A 17665-nucleotide genomic window follows, 5' to 3' on the forward strand; every position below is an offset into this window, starting at 1 on the left:
AATGTTCACTTTTAGCAGCCTTCAGATGGGATTTACGATAGTAAGGATTATACAAATCAGGGAATTGCATTTGTTTTATACTTGTGTAATGTTGTTAGAAGAAGAGACTTACCACACACCACCAGCAGATGGTGATAGAGAAACATCATTTGTGGAAACCAGAGGTCCAGGCCAAGACTTCACTGCTGTCATATAATTGTAATTAAACACAACAGTGTTTGGATGTAAAACTTAATACTACAGCTGTGTGAAAAGCTGTGTGTGGTATAAAGGCTTTCATTTTCTCCTTATTTGTTGGCATTTAAAGAATATTCTGCTCACATGATGGAACTTTGAGTGTTCTTCTCATATTATTTTATTTCAGTTACTACATTTATTAAATCAGGGTACAAAAAGCAATGCAAAGCCTTTCATTCAAGAATGCCCTGTTCATACATTCACACCTGGAAGCTCAGCTTCCCTAGAACCACAGTTACGGGTTATGTCCCTTCCATAGTGGTAACAGTGGTGAAGCAAGGGCCTTTGATGTCCTTTATAATCAGTATCACACTTCAACAACAGTCTTGCTGAAGTCATTGAACTGTAATGAACTGATTCTTTCTGTCTTTGAGTTCAGTGGAACTGAAAAACAATGTGGTGAGTTTTACAAATCATCTCTAGGGGGCACTGCGTCATCATCATCATTGAGGGAGAGAGAGAGAGAGAGAGAGAGAGAGAGAGAGAGAGGGAGAGTGGAGGGGGAGGGATGATAGATTCCATTTCTATTCTACCTTCAATCCAACTGTGAAATTCGTAAGTAAAAGGCAGTCCTTTTTTTTCCTCCTCAGGTACTTCTCTGAAAGGCCGTGTACTGCTGCATCAACTGAGTTTCATTATCACGCATTTGCCCAAAAACACGGCCAGCGTGGAAGAAAAATGCTGCTTGATTTACTATATTAATCCTGGCTTAAAAAAAAAAAACGAGAGAAAAGAATAAAAAGAACAGTGAAAAGGTTAAAGTTCATTAAGTGCAGGTACATTAGGAGGTGTAAACTTCTCACCTAATGAGCCATGTGACAGCAGTCACATTAACTTCTGCAACATCAAAGATAATTCTCCTAATTACCCTCAGACACATGCAGGGGGAATGCAAAGTTATGTTCATAGGCTCCTGCAGCTATCAGGTGCTACTCATCAAATTACTAATGAATGTGTTAAGACTCAGTAATGTAAACCATAGCAAGACGATCCAAATAAGTAGAGACGTGCACGTCCACTTCTCCACTTTAAACATTTTATTACAGACAAAAAGAAAACAAAAGAAGTATTTGTGACACAAAATGAATCTAATGCTGGTACACTGGTATTGCACCAACAACAATTTCTGAAAAAATATTTATTATTCTAATAATCATGTTGTTTGAGCAATAATAATAATAATAATAATAATAATAATAATAATAATAATAATAATAATGCACCCTGATGAAATTAAGCCAAAATGTTACTTCATATCATTCATAAATAGATGAGAAACCTGCAACCAAATTAAATAGAATGACCATATTGTAAAACATATGATATTCAACAAAACAAAATGGGTTCTCTTATCACTGGCTTTACAAATTAAAGAAGTACATTTGGCAGGTTTATACACAAAAAAATTATAATATCTACCCCCATGACCGTTCCTCTGAAACGCAAATCCTGCTACAGTGAAAAAACAAAATATCTTAAGATTTTCTTTTCTCCACAAAAAATGATAAAGATGAGTTCAACACAATTCTAAAACACCTAATAAAACTAGTCAAAAACTTTAAAACCCACTGTTATGTTTTTTTTTCTTTAGTAACATTTCACATTTAGCAACTTTTTTTTAAATTCACCTGTACAAGTGGTGTCAGGACTAAGGGGTGGTGGGTGGGGTTACAGGTGTGTATGTGTGTGGTGGTTGGGGGGCGGGGTGGGGTTGGGTGGGGGCGGGGGGCAGGGGCGGGGGCTGTCCTTATCGACCAAGAGGAGCTAAAAGGAGAGGTTTCAACCTTTGACCTCTACAGTTTTGGAACGTCCTGAGGCCATGTGATGAGAGCGGCACTCTCTATCAGAGCTCCGTCACTTAAAGAGGAAATGGAGCGTTTATCAGTCTCTGCGTTTCCCTCTCCTTTGGAGAGAAACAAGACCAGTGAACACAGTTTTAATACAAGTTTTAGTGTGTGTCTTCCCTCACTGAATCCGCCTGCACAAAAATCACATAACCAAACAAAAAAAAAATGTTTAAAAAAAAAGCAAGGGACTGCAGCTAAACACACACTTAAGAGGGATCCATTTTGGTGATATTTACAATCACTCTGTGACAAATAAAGGAAATGAGGGAGTCCTTTACTAGGGGCGAGGATGATTTACAAATGTCTTATGTGTTTGTGACTATCTTCATAAAAATTTTGCTTTGCTTTTATTCAGTCAGGGTGTTTCAGTCTGTCCTGAAGTATATCCACCCCTGCTGAGGTTTTATTATATCCTAGTTTCCTGCATTAGCTTTTCTACACAAGACCCCTACACTTTGAGTATGCTTAGAGCATTTCATCTCCCCAATAAGGGCAGTCCATGGCAAACACAGAGTTATGGAGTGAAGAGGAAAGAAAAGCATCTTTAAAAAAATCAAAACAAGATGAGAAGACTTTTTTTTATTTTTTGGTCTTCAATTCCAGTATGATGGCAATGAGCTTAAAGCTCACTGCCCCTGCAAAAAAATGGAAAGTTCACTGATAAGGAGGAAAAAAAAAAAGCAAGAGAAGTGCCTCAGGCTTCTGGCCGATCTAAGTGCTTGGCAAATAGGTGAAGTTACTGTAGCAGTCTTTGGGATTTCTGAAATCCATCAGAAAAAAAAGAAAAACAAAATGGTATTGAAGCAGATACATCAATGACGTTGTTGTTTATGTTGGAAAGCTCCCTGGAGTCTGACATTTGGAGGTCTTACAACTTCAAGTGAGGTAGAGAGGCTTGTCCCGGGGTCCCATGCCACTGCTGAGGAAGAAGAAACGTGCATTAGTGTATGTCTGGATATATGGATACACATGAATACGATGATATTCTGACTGCGTGTGTCTCTGTGCCTCCTATATTTCACCAGGAAATCCCAGTGAGACTTTGAAATGTGTTTCAAGGAAGGCCTGGCTGAGAAAGCCATACATAAAAGCTGCCGACAAACTACATACATCAATAAGCAAGAAGACAATACAAAAGTCAAAATTTGCAGATCACTTGGTACTTGAAATGTCAAATACAAAGTCTGTTCTCCGGTTATCTTCACTGACACACTGGAAATAATTCAGTACCCTCCAAAACTCCAAACTACAATGATCTGACACGAAGGGAGAAGGTTTAAGCAAAGACTCAGTCTACTTCAAAGAGCGTCAAACATGATTTGACCCAGGCGTGATCCTATTTGACATACAGATGAATCAGCTCTAAATACTGGAGATACTGACTTTTAGCTCCGCTGCCTCTCAGAATAGCAACACCAAGTTTCAGGTGTGAGACAAAACAACATTCCTCTTGTTGCTGCCTGAGTAGCTTGATTCAATAAGGCAATGTGTGCTAAGCAAAACACTGAGAAACTTAATTGGATGTCACACTTTTTCCGAGCTTGGTAATAGCATTGTTCTACTGCTGCATTACTCATTTCAATTTCAAGGAGATGCTTTCCTTTAGCTGGGAAATCACAGTTTATGATTAATACTGTCTTGAGTGTCTGAATGTGAAAGTGAAGTGGTTTAGGGGGCAACTCATTTGGAAAATAAGTAACTGTCAGACGACGACTCTCTGTTCTCAACAATGAAAAGTCCTGGATAAAATGTAGTTTTGATCATCTCTCTGTGCTTAATTCCTTCCTTGTTTAGCCATTCCTTCCTTGTTTAACATTCACCACCACCATGGTGACACCAGTACTATGGTGTCTGATGTGATGAGCTCACCCGCAGTGGTTGGGTCCACAGTCCCTGTTGCAGTACTCACTGTCCCAATCGGGGTTCTGGCTGTGTACTGGGTTAGGGGCCCCTGGAGACTGTGAGCCCCCGACACTGTTCTGGTAATCAGCCTGAATATGGGAGAATCCCTGTAGATCAGAGAAGAGGAGACAAGAGAGGAGAAGAGGTTATATTGTCCTAGATTTGCGATGGCCTGCCATTAGAGTTTGCTGAGCCATGACACTTTATGAGGCCAAACGCTGTCAGTGGTCTTTATCAGTTGCTACTGAGAGTGAGGTACGGGGATAGCACTTTTTTCCCCTCCCTCTCTCCATTTACTCTCACTGCTTGGTAAAAATGGATGTGAAGATCACACTTCTTACATCGACATGACACCCCCTGCTGGACTGGAGACATTACAGACTCAGAGAGAAAGGTTTGACACTTCACAAGGGTGAAAAAACTAAAGTGTGTCAAGTATATGCTAAAAGAGTGACTGAGACCTGAGATGAGAATTTTCCCATTTGGTGAATAGAAGAAAGTGATGGAAACAATAGACAGTATTTAAATTCAAAGTTTCATGAAAAACACAGTGTTTTTAAGTGTGCTAAACACATGCACATGTTTTTAATTTTACAGATTTTAATAATGGTTACACCTACCTGTTGGCTGAGAGGAGGAGAATGCAGAGGTGCCTGGAGCCCCATTTGGTGTGAGATGATTGGCTGCGACTGCTGCATGCGGATTGGCTGGTTGAGCAGGGAGCTCTGGTGCAGGGAGAGCTGGGCATGGGGGTGCAGGGGCGGGCTGATCTGGAATGGAGCTGGGGGAGAGGCACTCATGCTGGGCGGCAGCATCTGGGATTGGCTGAGGGTCTGGGCCAGGGTGTGACGGGGCGGCCCGGCGTAGCTCTGGAGGTCCGACAGAGGGAAGGAGCCTGGCGGGCCCAGGTAGGGTGAGGAGGGCTGGGGGGGCACGCTGTACAGGGGCTGCTTTGGGGGCAGCATGTGAGGGGACTGGCTGGTCTGCTGGGCACTTTTTGGTTCAGGGTCATTGTATGTCTGTGGATGAAAAATACAAAATTTTATCAAGACAATAAGCTCTCCATTAATGACATGTAATCTGCAACCTGAAACCCTCAAAAACATCACAACAGCTCATTTATCATCATTCATCAAACTCTCATCACAACACATCCCCTCTCTCATGTTTGTAATAGCAGCATCCATTACACTTAAGACAAAACTTCAGGCCTTTGTCATGTATCTTAACGGTAAAATGTGTCAACCTGGGCCTTATTATATGGCAGGTAAGTCAGCCGGAAAGTTGACCAAGAAGCTGCAGGAACTTTCAGGGAATTACTTTCTGTCTTTACTTTTTGTTTGACTCACAAACAAGGATTTAAAGCAGTAGTTTGGTAATTATGCTTATTCACTTTTTTGCTGGGGGTTAGATGAGAAGTGTGACAGAGCCAGGTTCTCTGTTTACCCATTTCCAGTCTTCACACTAAATTAAGCTAACTGTAATTTTCATTTTCATCAGTTCAGTTTCCCCATTGCAACACATTCCACTGGTCGATTCTGTCCAAATTCTGACAAGACCACCACAGAGCTGCTTGTTTTTGCTTGCCTGTCTTAACAGGACATTTGACGCTAAAACCTTCCAACATCCCAATAGCAGTTTTTTTTTCTGAGCATATCTGTGTAATGAGACTGTATATATTTAATTTTGAGTCTCTACTTGGTGTGACAGCTTTCATTTTGCAGCACTTCACACACACATGCAGACATGCAGACAGCTGGGGAAACGGGTTTGGGGTAGAAAAGGGCTGCAGCATTGCTTTAAAGCAAAACACCACCCAAACTTGACTTTTGTCACTCTGCACGGTATCACTCTGAGCAGGTGCAGCACCCACAAAATACCCCACCTCCAACTCCACCCTGCCCCACCCTCTCCAGGCTTCTATGATGAGCTGTCAGATTGCTCATCTCCAGCCATCAGTGTTGATTAGAAGGTAATGGAGCCCATTTGTATGAATAGAGCTGGGGCCGAGGTAATGATCAATAGACACCTTGACAGATAGATGGGAAAAAGAGAGGGACACACACACACACACACACACACACACACACACACGTATGCAGGACCCCAGGCAGAGAAATGAGGCTGTTTGCCTGCAGAACAAATGGAATGACAAAAAGAATCTTCCCCACACTACATTGTGTGTTGTTAATATAAGACGGCACTAAACAATGCAATCCAAAGCCCTCCTCCATCCCTTTATGTATTCTCTGTGCTACTATGCTGGTGTATCCAAGAGGCCATCATTCACTGGGCAAAAAGGATGTCATGGATCTGAATTAGCAGGAAGGTGTCAGGGGTGGAAACAGCAGCAAAACCAAAGATTGTTTGCGTTGATTTGGATGAACTTCTTGTTGTAGATGATGAGATGGAGGATACAGATGATCTAATGCATGACACAGGTGTCTGTGGGTGTGAGATATATTTTCTATTCCCTCTGTTTTCTAAAGTTAAATATAAAACGGACTTAGCACATGAGAGAGCAAGCATTTTCTATCCTCCATCTCTCCTGGATGTTATGGCCATATGCTTGTGTGTTCTGATTGGCCGACCCCTCCCCCAACCCTCTATCACCATACCAACTACGTTCCCCAGCCCCCAACATCTGCACCCTATGGAAATCAGGTATTATTGTTCCAAATATGGCCATCACCACCACCACCACCACCACCTCATCCCAAGGAAGCCCTGCCCAGCCCATTAGCAGGGATTTTCCATCCAATCCCTCATCAGTCTTAGCCAGGGCCTGTGTGTCATAAGCGTTACCTTGGAAACCAGACTGGCTCGGTACGCGGCCAAGGCTTTCAGGTACTCCTTCTTAGCTGCCTCGGTTTTCCTCTTGTACCCCTGTGAAGAAAAAAAAAAAATCAAAACAAGAGGCTTCGGGTGAGAGGAGAGGTTGACATGCTCATAAATGTGCAGACACACATCTCTCAATACGCATACACACACACAGGCTTTTTTTTTTTTTTTATCTCACCCTAACACTTTCTTAAACACATCCTGCACACACATACACATGCACTCACACACACGTGTCCTTAATGTTTCCCTTTCCATCAGAGCCAATGGTACAGAACACCTCTATTTCCTCATCACAGCACTAATACTCTCTCATCTCAATGTGTCTCCCTCTATTGTAGCAACACATCATTTCCATTCCAATCCACCTAGAGAAATGAACTGGAACTTCTCCCTCTCTCTCTCTCTCTCTCTCTCTCTTCTCTCTGTGTCCCCCCTCCTTTTAGCTCCACAATAGCACTCCTATCAGCATACTGACATTAGTGATACACCAGAATGGTTGTTGTCATTTGGTACATTAGGATGCGCTCCCTGCCGGTGTATGAGTTTTGTCTGAAACTGCCTTCCATATTGTAACGGTGCAGTATGAACTTCTGTTGTCATACAACTACAGTAACTGCTGCTGCTGTGTTTGAATGAGTTCAGTGCGATTGCATAAAAAAATGTAGGTTTATGATTGCATATGGATATTTGCATACCTGTGTTTGCATGCAGGTATTTTTTTAGTCCACGAGGCACATATATAAATATGAGTGCGGTGTCTGTGTAGGATGTGGCAGAGTGTCTGAAAATAGGGCTATTAGCTTTAAGGGCTATAGGAAAAATTATCTCTATTATACACAACAAAAAGGAGAAAAAAGTGTCTTTTTAGGAAAAAATGTGTTTTTTTTTTTTTTTTCAATACTAGTGATGATACGAGAACTGGTATGGATAAATGAACACCTTTCTCTGGAAAATATTTTTCTGTGCAAACCCCTTTGTCTCAACACAAGCAGCCATGCAAGAACTTTGCATAAATTAAATAGGGTAAAAATGGCATATGTTTTTCATCAGGATATATCTTTTCAAACAATGAATAAATAAGATTTGAGTTTGATCAGAAATCAAACGTTAGCTTTTGCTTTTATTAAGTGACAGTTTTTGATATTTGGTGCTATGCTCATGTTATCGATTGGTATCAAAAAGGCACTGATGTTCAATGCTCAGCCCTTTTGTGTGCTTGACGTACATGCTACAGCGCTGAAGCTCTACACCAAGATGACACTGTTTGAAAAATATGCAGTACTGCTCTTAAATGTACTGTATGGAAAGGGAAGATTGTCTTCCCTAAAAAGTAAACCTTGCTCATCCCAAGAGGATTACTAATAGCAAAAGAAGCTAACAACTGTGGTTTTTCATGGTGTTGAATACTCATGAGGCAAAAAAAATCATGACCTCCTATAACTCTGTCATCATTAGCATTTCCTAACTACTGCTGCCTAGCTGAAGATGACGTTAAATAGCAACTGAAAACAATAGACTTTTCTACGTGGATAGCCGAGATGCCCTTCAGCTAAATCCAAGGACGAGACGATAGTGAAAGGGGGGGAATCACTAATTCAGTATTCTAGGCAGGATCAAAATAGCAGGCGAGAGATATAAATAAAGAGAGTGAAAATGAGAACTTCACACATCCCTGCTTGTCAGAGGGCCAATGAAGATGCATGGTGTGGAGGCATCAGATATGGAGGCTGGAGGGACACGGGAGGTGTGGACTGTACCTGGGCCTGGAGCTTTGTGGGAGTTTTGTTTTGACAAAGAAGATGATTTTCACTTTTTCCGCTACATTTCTGGAAAATCCTTTTTAGTTTTGATGGACACTGCGATGCTGAGAAAAACTCAGAAGGCGCCTGTGTTTTCTGACAGTTGGAAACAAGTAGAGCAATGACAAGGGTTTGTGTGTCTGTGTGTATTCATATCTGATTGTTTGCTTTTCCAGCACAAGGGTAAGAGTGTATTTACCCACTGCATAAAATATCAGCCCAAGAATCCTGAAATCTCCTCGGCTGTGTTTATATTTTTCCCATATTGACCATTTCTTGCCTGTAATGTGTCCAACTTTGTTAGTCTCAGACTGTTTTACGGCTGTTGTTGCACACATATATACTCCCCCACCATTTCCCTCCTTCCCTTTGCTAGAATTAAATTTAGAAAGAAAATCATTTTAATGAGAGTCAGGGGAGTGGGGATAAACGGATGGATTATCTTTAGAAAGAGAAGAACTAGCTCATTAAGGTGAGCTGTATCTCACAGCAATGTTCTGGTAATTACACAGCACATAATGCCAATAAAAGGCTGCTTGCCTTCTGCTACACACATGCCATCTACTGGTGAGACCAAAATGTGACTGTACTGTGTACGTGTGTGTCTGTCAGTGTACTGTTTGTGCATGTGCGCTTGTTGAACATTTGTTTCAAAAACACGTCGCATGTGGTGGCAATAGCAGTTCCATCCACTTCAAACTTCCTGCTTTTGGCTAGTCAAGAACACATATGTTGAGGTTAATATGAAGGTCTACAAAACAGTCTTTTCTTTTCATCTATTCTGCAATGATTTTCACTGCATCTGTTGGAGATTCCTGTGTGTTTCTCCATCTTATTGTTTCAGATCTTCCAGACCTGCACATTTTGTACCTGCTTCTGTTCCTCTCCTAGGCTGTCCCACATGGAGGCCACGATCTTGGAGACGTCCCCAAAGGTGGCGTTGGGGTTTTGGCCCTTGATGGCCGCCTGGGTGTCTCTGAAAAAGAGTGCGTAGGCTGACACGGGTTTCTGCGGCTCATTGGGGTCCTTCTTCTTCTTCTTCTTTTGAGGTTTGGGTTTCGGCTTCATCATTTCTGCTGAGGGCCGCTTCTCACTGCTTATCTGGAAGCAGAAAGAGGGATGGAGAAGATGAGAGAGAAAAAGAGACTAAGAGATTGCTGGTCATAAATCAGATAATGAAAATAACTATTTTGCTGCAGCCACAACAGAAAGAAACTTGAGGAGTCTTTCAGGATGCATTGTATTTATGGGCACAACGCACCGAGTGGAAAACATACTCTAGATTTTTGTAAGGTTTATATTTATAATATATAATATAATATATTAAAAAAAAACACTTTCAGCATTAACCTCTGTGAATGTGATGCTCAACATCAATAAAATAGGCAAATAAAACGTTCAAAGAATGCCGGAGAGAGGGTGAGAGCAGAGGGAGAGTTCTGCGAAGAGCAGCAGCGGCTTGTTCTGAGAAGAGAAAACAGATCAATTTACAGACATGGGTGAATGAAGACTAACAGGGACGTCAGTGGGTGGGGGTGGGGGGGCGTTGATTCAGGAGAAGCTGGCCAAACATGGGCTAGAGGGGGAGACAGTCCAGGGCTAATTAAAATATCATTGGTGGTAGTTTCACTTGGTTTCACATTAGTACTTTTTTTTTTTCTTTTAATCTTTATTTAGTCTTTACTTAGTCAATCTTTATTCCACCTGCTGAGAAAACCATAAAAAGGGATTAAATCTATATTTTTCATAGGATGTACCCTGTTGGTCTGTCAACAACAACAAACTGCAATCTCACTAAATTTTCAGGGGGCAGAAACTGCTCACATCTGTATGATGTACTCGATCCCAACACACATGAATACATTTTCATTTTCCATGCAGGGCTTTGACGGGGAGTCAAATCCAGGTCACCTGATCCTGGTTGTGATTCTATATGGAAATTGGCTTCTTTGCTGCGGAGAGAACACATCAAGCACAGGAGAAAGAGGGAGAGGAAGGGAGTGGGGAGTGAGTGAGAGAGAGAGAGAGAGATAAGGAGAAAGAGAGGGAAGAGGTGCGGCTGAGGGAGGATGGCGAGGAAGAAGTGACGGCTTGATGTTGCCATTAGTATCAGCGGAACATCAGTTAACCTGATTTCTTGGTTGCTATAAAGGCAGGAAGAAACAATCCAATTTCCATCCATATAATAGAAGAGATAATGACATACTGAATATGTAATGATATGCACTGGTATTATGTGAAATGAAAGATATTTATGTGACCTATTTATGCTTGACGGGTTGTGGAGAGTTACCTAAATGTTGTGGCTGGGCTTTGAGTGAAGTGAGAGTGAACTTCTTTCCTTATATTGGCAAAGAAAACCCATCTCCAAGGCCAAGTTCCTTTTTCATCAGGTTGCATTTTAGAAATTTTAAACAGCTTTGAATGTTCTCTTTCATAATCCACTGATCCTGGGTTTCAGTGTTAAAACTCAGCGGGGGGAGGGTGGGGGGGATGGGGAGGGAGACAAACCATGAAAAAGATTTGTCCCTGAACGAGTATCAAAAAGCAACTTGAGGACATTTAAAGACATTCACATCCATCTAATGCATACTTATCACGGATTAAGCAACAGCCATGTTTTCCCCTTTAACTGTCAATTGGAAAACAGGAAATGACTGCCTTTGAAAATTGCATTGTTTCAGCAAAGCATTTGCCAAACAACACACTGTATTCCACACAGCATGAAATTAACTAATCAAAATTCAAGGTCCAGGAGCACATTTGGCAGCTAAAGAAAAAACTTCAAAATGGCTTTTGTGGTGTGTGGAAATGAATGGATGTTCCCATTCAGGGTGAAAGTATTGCTTGTCTATTTCACAGCTTACAGGTAATATTCATTTTTTTTGTGTGTGTGTGAGTACGCCTGGTTTCATTAAAAAATAATCATCCCTCACTTTTAGGCAATGAGGCAGAAGACAGGCATTTGAAACGACATCTGTTCCACCCAAGCCTTTGAAGTGAAAATAGAATAAACTGAAGGTAGAGCTAATGGAATGACAAAATAGAAAAAAAAAAGAAGGCTAAATAATCTCCAGGAAAATTCACATGCATTCATACAAAGAGAAGAGTGATGACACACAACAGCTTGCAGCAGCATGCAATCAACCAGGAGAACAAGGGGCATATTTTTCATTTCTTTCTTTATTTTCCCTTCATATTGTACGAGAATCATGTTGGTGAACTTATACAGTGGAAGGCTGACAGAAGAAGATAAAATATCAGTGAAACTGAAAGACTGAAAAGAATAAAGATGGCTCAACATATCTCAAAAGATAGTACAATAAAACAGAACTCCGCTCACTACGCTGTAATAGTATAAATAATTTTCCTTCAGGTACCAGTGTCACAGGAAATATCCTCCTTTAGACACATAATCCATCTGGGATTTTTAATTTGTTGTTATTTTCTGTCAACTTGTTTCATCTACATCTATTTTTATTTTTGACACTTGTTTCCAACATTTTCCAGAACACCTTTAGAAAAAAATTTAAAACAAGAGTGGTTGTTAACTTCACTGCAAAAAGGCCAATTCCAGAAAGTATTAATGTCTTATTTTAGGATGATTATCTCTTTTTTCTTATCTCATAAAATCTTGCCAAGCACCATTTTGCATTACAACATTAAACGTGCCTCAGTGTAACTGGTCACTGCTTTCACTTTGTAAGATCAATGATCTATTTTTGGGCTAGAGATGACAAAAAAGACAAGTGTGAAATGTGACCTGCCTGGCTGTCACACTCATATATCAAACCTCTATTATGAGAAAATTACATGGCTTTGTTTATTTCAAGAGGCAGAACATTCTTAAGTATAGGAATGGCGGGCACAGTCTTTCCTGCAAAAACTATGCATCTACAGTATGGAAGCGTAATAATTCTAACATTTGTCACACATAAAAGACAAATAATCTTGTTCCAAAACCCCTTATGTTGAATTTCCAAAGTTTCACCGCTTAAATCAAGTTAAAACTAGTTTTAAGGTCAAGCTGTGTTTTATAGTGGCTTGATTTTTCAGTTTCAAGAAATCTTATACAGCAATTTTTTGCGTGCACCTTTTTGTTAGGTAACAGCAAATTTCTAGAGTCATATTTTGCTTGTTTGTAGGAGGTGTTTTTTTTCCCCCTTGTGGTTCTGTGGAGTTTACATGAGCAGGATAAACTTCATATCAGATATCAGATGTTGGCTATTATATGTATGAAATTATTACAACATTGGAACCAGTGGTTGCTTTTGTTTCTTCCCCCTTCCCTTAATCACAAACAGTTTCATCAGAGTGGTTTTACTTGCTGGCTTTACAAATTATTGATGGTGGCTGAACAAATACCCACCACGTAACCACTATACAATATCAGGCTTATTTTCCTCGGTTCTCTCGTGCAGGTGCAGAGAACAGTAATGATTATGACAGCTGTTGTTGTCAGCTGTGAAAAAGAGTCACATCCCTTATTCATAACACAGCGTCTTGCGGCTGCACTGCATTCTGGCCTATTTTCTGATACTGTCAGTGGAGAGATTGGTATCTGGTCCTCTTCTACGATGGATTTCTCTCTGTGTGACTGTCAATGCAAAATGGCAAGTCTGTAAAGTAGCTCTTTGATTATGATGTGCTGACATCGGATCCTGACGTTTACCATTCGTATTTTGGTCTGTTGGAAATCCATCACCTGTCCTGCAGCTTCATTGCTTATAGCAATTTTCTACCAATTTGAAATGCGCAGTTCCCAAGGACTGAGTAACCCCCCCTTCCAAAACTCAACCTCTATTAATCTGGAAATATCCATTGTTCACTGAGGAACAGGGCCCACTGCCCAAGTAATATTCACTATTACAGTTATAGTACTGAGTGTCAGATGATGATACTGTGTCACAATCATATATACCTTTTTTTCATTAAAAAAAAAAAAAAAATGGAGTTTTTAGATGTTAGATTTTGTCAAAACGCGAAGTTGTCTAAATTTTGTCTCTAAAAGGCACAAAAAGACAAAATTCTGTACTTGAGAGTTTTAAGTTCTTGGTGCTACAAACACATTTCAGTCTGTACCAAAAACAGTGTTTATTTCAATCACACAAAAGAACACACTACCCATTTGTATCATCATTTGTATTTTTAAAGACCGAAATTTAGAGACTGACAAAAAAGGCACATGGCTGTTGCAAGGCAAGACCAGCACGTCCTGTACAGCAGCAGCAGAGTCTAAATACACTTTGTACACAGTTTTCTAGTTTACCAGCAAAAGACTGAACTATAGTGTCATTTCATCAGCATTTCTGTTGTCAGAGAGAGAGAGAGAGAGAGAGACAGCGAGAGGGAGAGAGAGAAGGAGAGAGAGAGGGAGAGAGAGAGAGAAGGAGAGAGAGGGAGAGAGAGAGAAGGAGAGAGAGATGGGGGGGTAGCTGTAATTCTGAATGGACAGCACTGCACTGGCAAGACAAGATTAGAATTGACAGCCTGATAACTGCGTCACTATCAAAACAGCAGAGAAAGAGAGAAATAAGGGGTGGGGTGTGGGAGGATGAAGGGGGGGGTGGGGGTAGGGGCTGAGGGAAGAGAGGGAGAGTGAGAGAAGAGTGGAGAGAGTGAGATACAAAGGAAAAGAGAGAGTTGATGTAAAGAGAACAGATAAAAGGAGAAGGGGAGGTCGAGTGATGTAAAGAGAAGAGGGCTGATAACAAAAAGAAGGACGGGAGCAGACGCAGAGACCGACAGAGTTTTAGAGACGTGAAAATTAGACAGTAAAACCAGGTAATAGTGTGGCACCGAATAAAAGTGTTTGTCCAATCACAGCCTGCTGAATATATGCATCATCATCATCACCATCACCATCATCATCATCATCATATACACTGAGCAGCAAAGTGGAAAGTGCTGCATGGTGCATCGATTTCAAAAGGCCATAAAAACAAACAGGAACTGCTCCGAGGTGCACAGATACACTCTCTCTTTACAGCGATGGTCATTACACCAAAGCATGATGCAGATACTGAGCGCAGCACTACATCAAATCTGAATGCCACCCACTTCCAAAGTCTATACACATTGTTCCACGGATTTCAAGCCAAACAACTGTAAAATGGGTAAACACACACACAGACACACACACAAACGCTCAGAACTAGCTTTCAGTGTGTAATACAGTTTGTGTTAGTCGGCAAGCATCAGCACCGAATACACGGCTAACCCATTTTCACATGCTATTTTTTGCAGGGAAATGTTGTGTGAATGTGTACTGGCCTGAAGAATGAGATAAAGTACAAGTACTACCCACCAGCTGACTGTGATACAGAGGAGGCTCTTTAAAAACAGCAGTTCAAAATCATCAATCAAAGACTGGTAGTGGAATAACCTACCTCATAAAAGCAGATTTAACAAGGAGATTTTTCTATGATGAGAGCATTTTCAGTATTGTTTTTTTTTCTTCTCAGTACTACACTGCTTAAATAAAGGACAAACTATTTAAAATAGGCTTTTGAAGAGGCATGAAGGAAGGTTAGGACATATGCTTGAAATAAAAATTACTATTCAGCTTTGGTTAAAACAAAATTATGCCTAAATCCCAAATCACTTCCCAGAGTGTGAGATTTTCATATGTTTGCCCTCAAAAATTCCCACAATGTAAGAAGAGAAATATGTGGAGTTAGAGGCATTTTAACCTCAAGGAGGAAAACTGGTAAAATTATCAAGAAGACAATCAAATGTGTTTGTTATATGTAGGTGCCAAGATGTGATAGTAGGCTTCTTAAACGGGGTGGAGGAGATCAATAGACAGACAGAATGCGTCACTCAGTTTCTTAGCCTGCTGGCTTTTCATAGTTGTAATTAGTACTTTTGGCCATAATCCCATTCTCCTGACACAGTAGAATCCACAGACAGAAGGGAAACGACGGAGGAGTGAGGGACAGACGAGAGAGAGAGAAAGAGTGAGAGAGAAAGAGAGAGCTTTAAACAGCTGTTTCTATGAAGCTTCCCCTGCTGATTTTGAGTGATTATTGTGAATACTCTGATTATTAAATCTAAATAAGCAATGCTGTTGCTATTTTTGATGACAGTTGTAGTTTTAACAGCTAACACCTAGGTCCTGTCCAGTGTGCTCCAGGAACTGTGGATTTTTTTTTTTTTTTTTTTTTTTGATGTCTTGTGTGATGTCTTCTCTCCCCCCGACCCCCCAAGAACAGCATCCTCTCTGTGCTTCCCGATTTACATATTAAGCACTGGAGGACGCTAATACTCAGTGAGTTTGTCACTGCAAGAGACCACTTTCACATACAAATTGTCAAGTGAACCACTCTTCATACAAAAATATTGATTATATCCGCTTTAAAGAATCAGAATTGCATCACCATTAGTCAAAACCTAAATGATCTCATCCAACAATTTTAAAAAGCAACACCTATTCTGGCAAAAAGATCAAAAGCTCAAACTAACGATGGCACATGAAAAAAGTCATGATATCATTGATATTTGCAAGAAAAATGTCTGTGCGGTACAGTGGAACAGATCTCTCCAACAGTACAAGCACGAACCTCTCCACACCAGCACACTGGAAAGAGGCACAGCTTAGTGCAGCTGTTACAGACTGTAAGCCTTTGTGCGTTTATAAATAGATAAATGGCCATGGTTGGAGTAGCAGCAGTGAGAATAATGTAATTTCAAGATGCCATATATAATTTTTCTGCAATTTTCACCACCGGCTGTAATTTGCAGCCTTAAGGAAAGAGTGGGTTCCCAAAGGTTGTGTAGTGCATCAAAAATATTGGAACACAAAGTTACTGTGGCACACGTCTTTTACGAGTGGCTACAAAGCCAGCTGGTTTATACATGTAAAAGCTTGTTTGTCAACTGCATCATCTATCCAGTTGTTATCTGCAACATGCGGTACAGAAACCTATGATGAATGAAATGTATGATGAATGATGAATACTATCCAAAGTTTTTCCAGACACCATTTTTTTTTGTATTTAAAATACATTACAACAGGATGTCAGTCTTTTCTACTTGACTGCATGATCAGATGATTTTGGAGCAGAAGAAAAATCAAGGCCGGAGTGGGTTTTGAGAAAAAGTTACTGTAATTGGGGTAGGGATCATTTGGGCTTATAGTATGTTTTTTATTACATGCATTTAGTCGTTATTTTAGATATTGTTTTCAGCGAACATTTCAAAGCGCACCTGTATGCAATGCTGTCAGGATTGTTGCTTTACAAAATGTTGGCAGGCGAGACGAGAATGTAAACAAAGCTGTTTGAGATCTAAATGATTCAACCTTTCCTACAGTAAGACTGCCTGTTGTTACCATATATGGAATCCAAAATACATGATGGCTGTTAAAATAGTTTCTTACGTCCTGTTTGAATATTATACAACATGTAATAGTAAACTTCAACAAAAAGTTCCTATAAATTCTCTATATCTTATACTACTTATCAATTATTTCACAATCACCCCGTGTTGGTTTCTCTCTTTGTAAATTCCCATGATTTAGTTCACCATGAAAGCTCGATGGGTTAAAATATGTCTTAAAATATATACCGTGCCCTCCTCATCTGGAACCCATTACAGTTCTATGTCAGACTGCCCATCTGTAAGCAATGAGCGAGACTGCATGTCAAAGCTGCCGCACAGATCTCTGAGTAGAACCAGGCACTCGCCCAGAGAGCAGCACTCATCAAATAAAAATATGGCCCAGCCCATACAATAATGAACCGGAAGTGCCGATTCATGGTCGTGATCCAAAAGACATGAAAGGACATCAGTGGGAATGGTATAGACCTGATCCATTAAGAGTCCATTATGGAATTTGTATCCAGTTCTGGTACCATGCCATTACGATTATACAAGGACTTCATGATGTGAAGTATTTTGTCAGTGTTTTCAGGCATTGTGGGTTGCAGTACGGAGCTTGCAATGTGGATTTTATTTCAACCAATATTCCCTTTGCAGATATTTTAATTCAAACTCAGGCCCACAGCCATAGCTGAACTAAGCTGCATGATTTAT

At 40.5% G+C, this 17665-nt stretch overlaps 1 protein-coding gene across 2 annotated transcripts in view; it reads right to left on the reverse strand.

The window, feature by feature from the left end:
* Positions 1–1259: 1259 nt before the first annotated feature.
* The window catches only part of LOC121199368 (TOX high mobility group box family member 2-like), a 75486-nt gene continuing 59080 nt past the window's right edge, over positions 1260–17665 (reverse strand). For both annotated transcript variants that reach the window (XM_041063979.1, XM_041063988.1), the window contains 5 exons: positions 9500–9730; positions 6792–6872; positions 4607–5005; positions 3954–4093; positions 1260–3003 (listed from right to left, as the gene is read on the reverse strand). In XM_041063979.1, coding sequence (XP_040919913.1) covers positions 2961–3003; positions 3954–4093; positions 4607–5005; positions 6792–6872; positions 9500–9730 — 894 coding nt within the window. In that variant the 3' untranslated portion in view covers positions 1260–2960. The remainder of the gene's footprint in view (positions 3004–3953; positions 4094–4606; positions 5006–6791; positions 6873–9499; positions 9731–17665) is intronic.

The sequence above is a fragment of the Toxotes jaculatrix genome, chromosome 2 (genome assembly GCF_017976425.1).
Source record: "Toxotes jaculatrix isolate fToxJac2 chromosome 2, fToxJac2.pri, whole genome shotgun sequence".
In the NCBI taxonomy this organism is placed as follows: Eukaryota; Metazoa; Chordata; class Actinopteri; family Toxotidae; genus Toxotes; species Toxotes jaculatrix.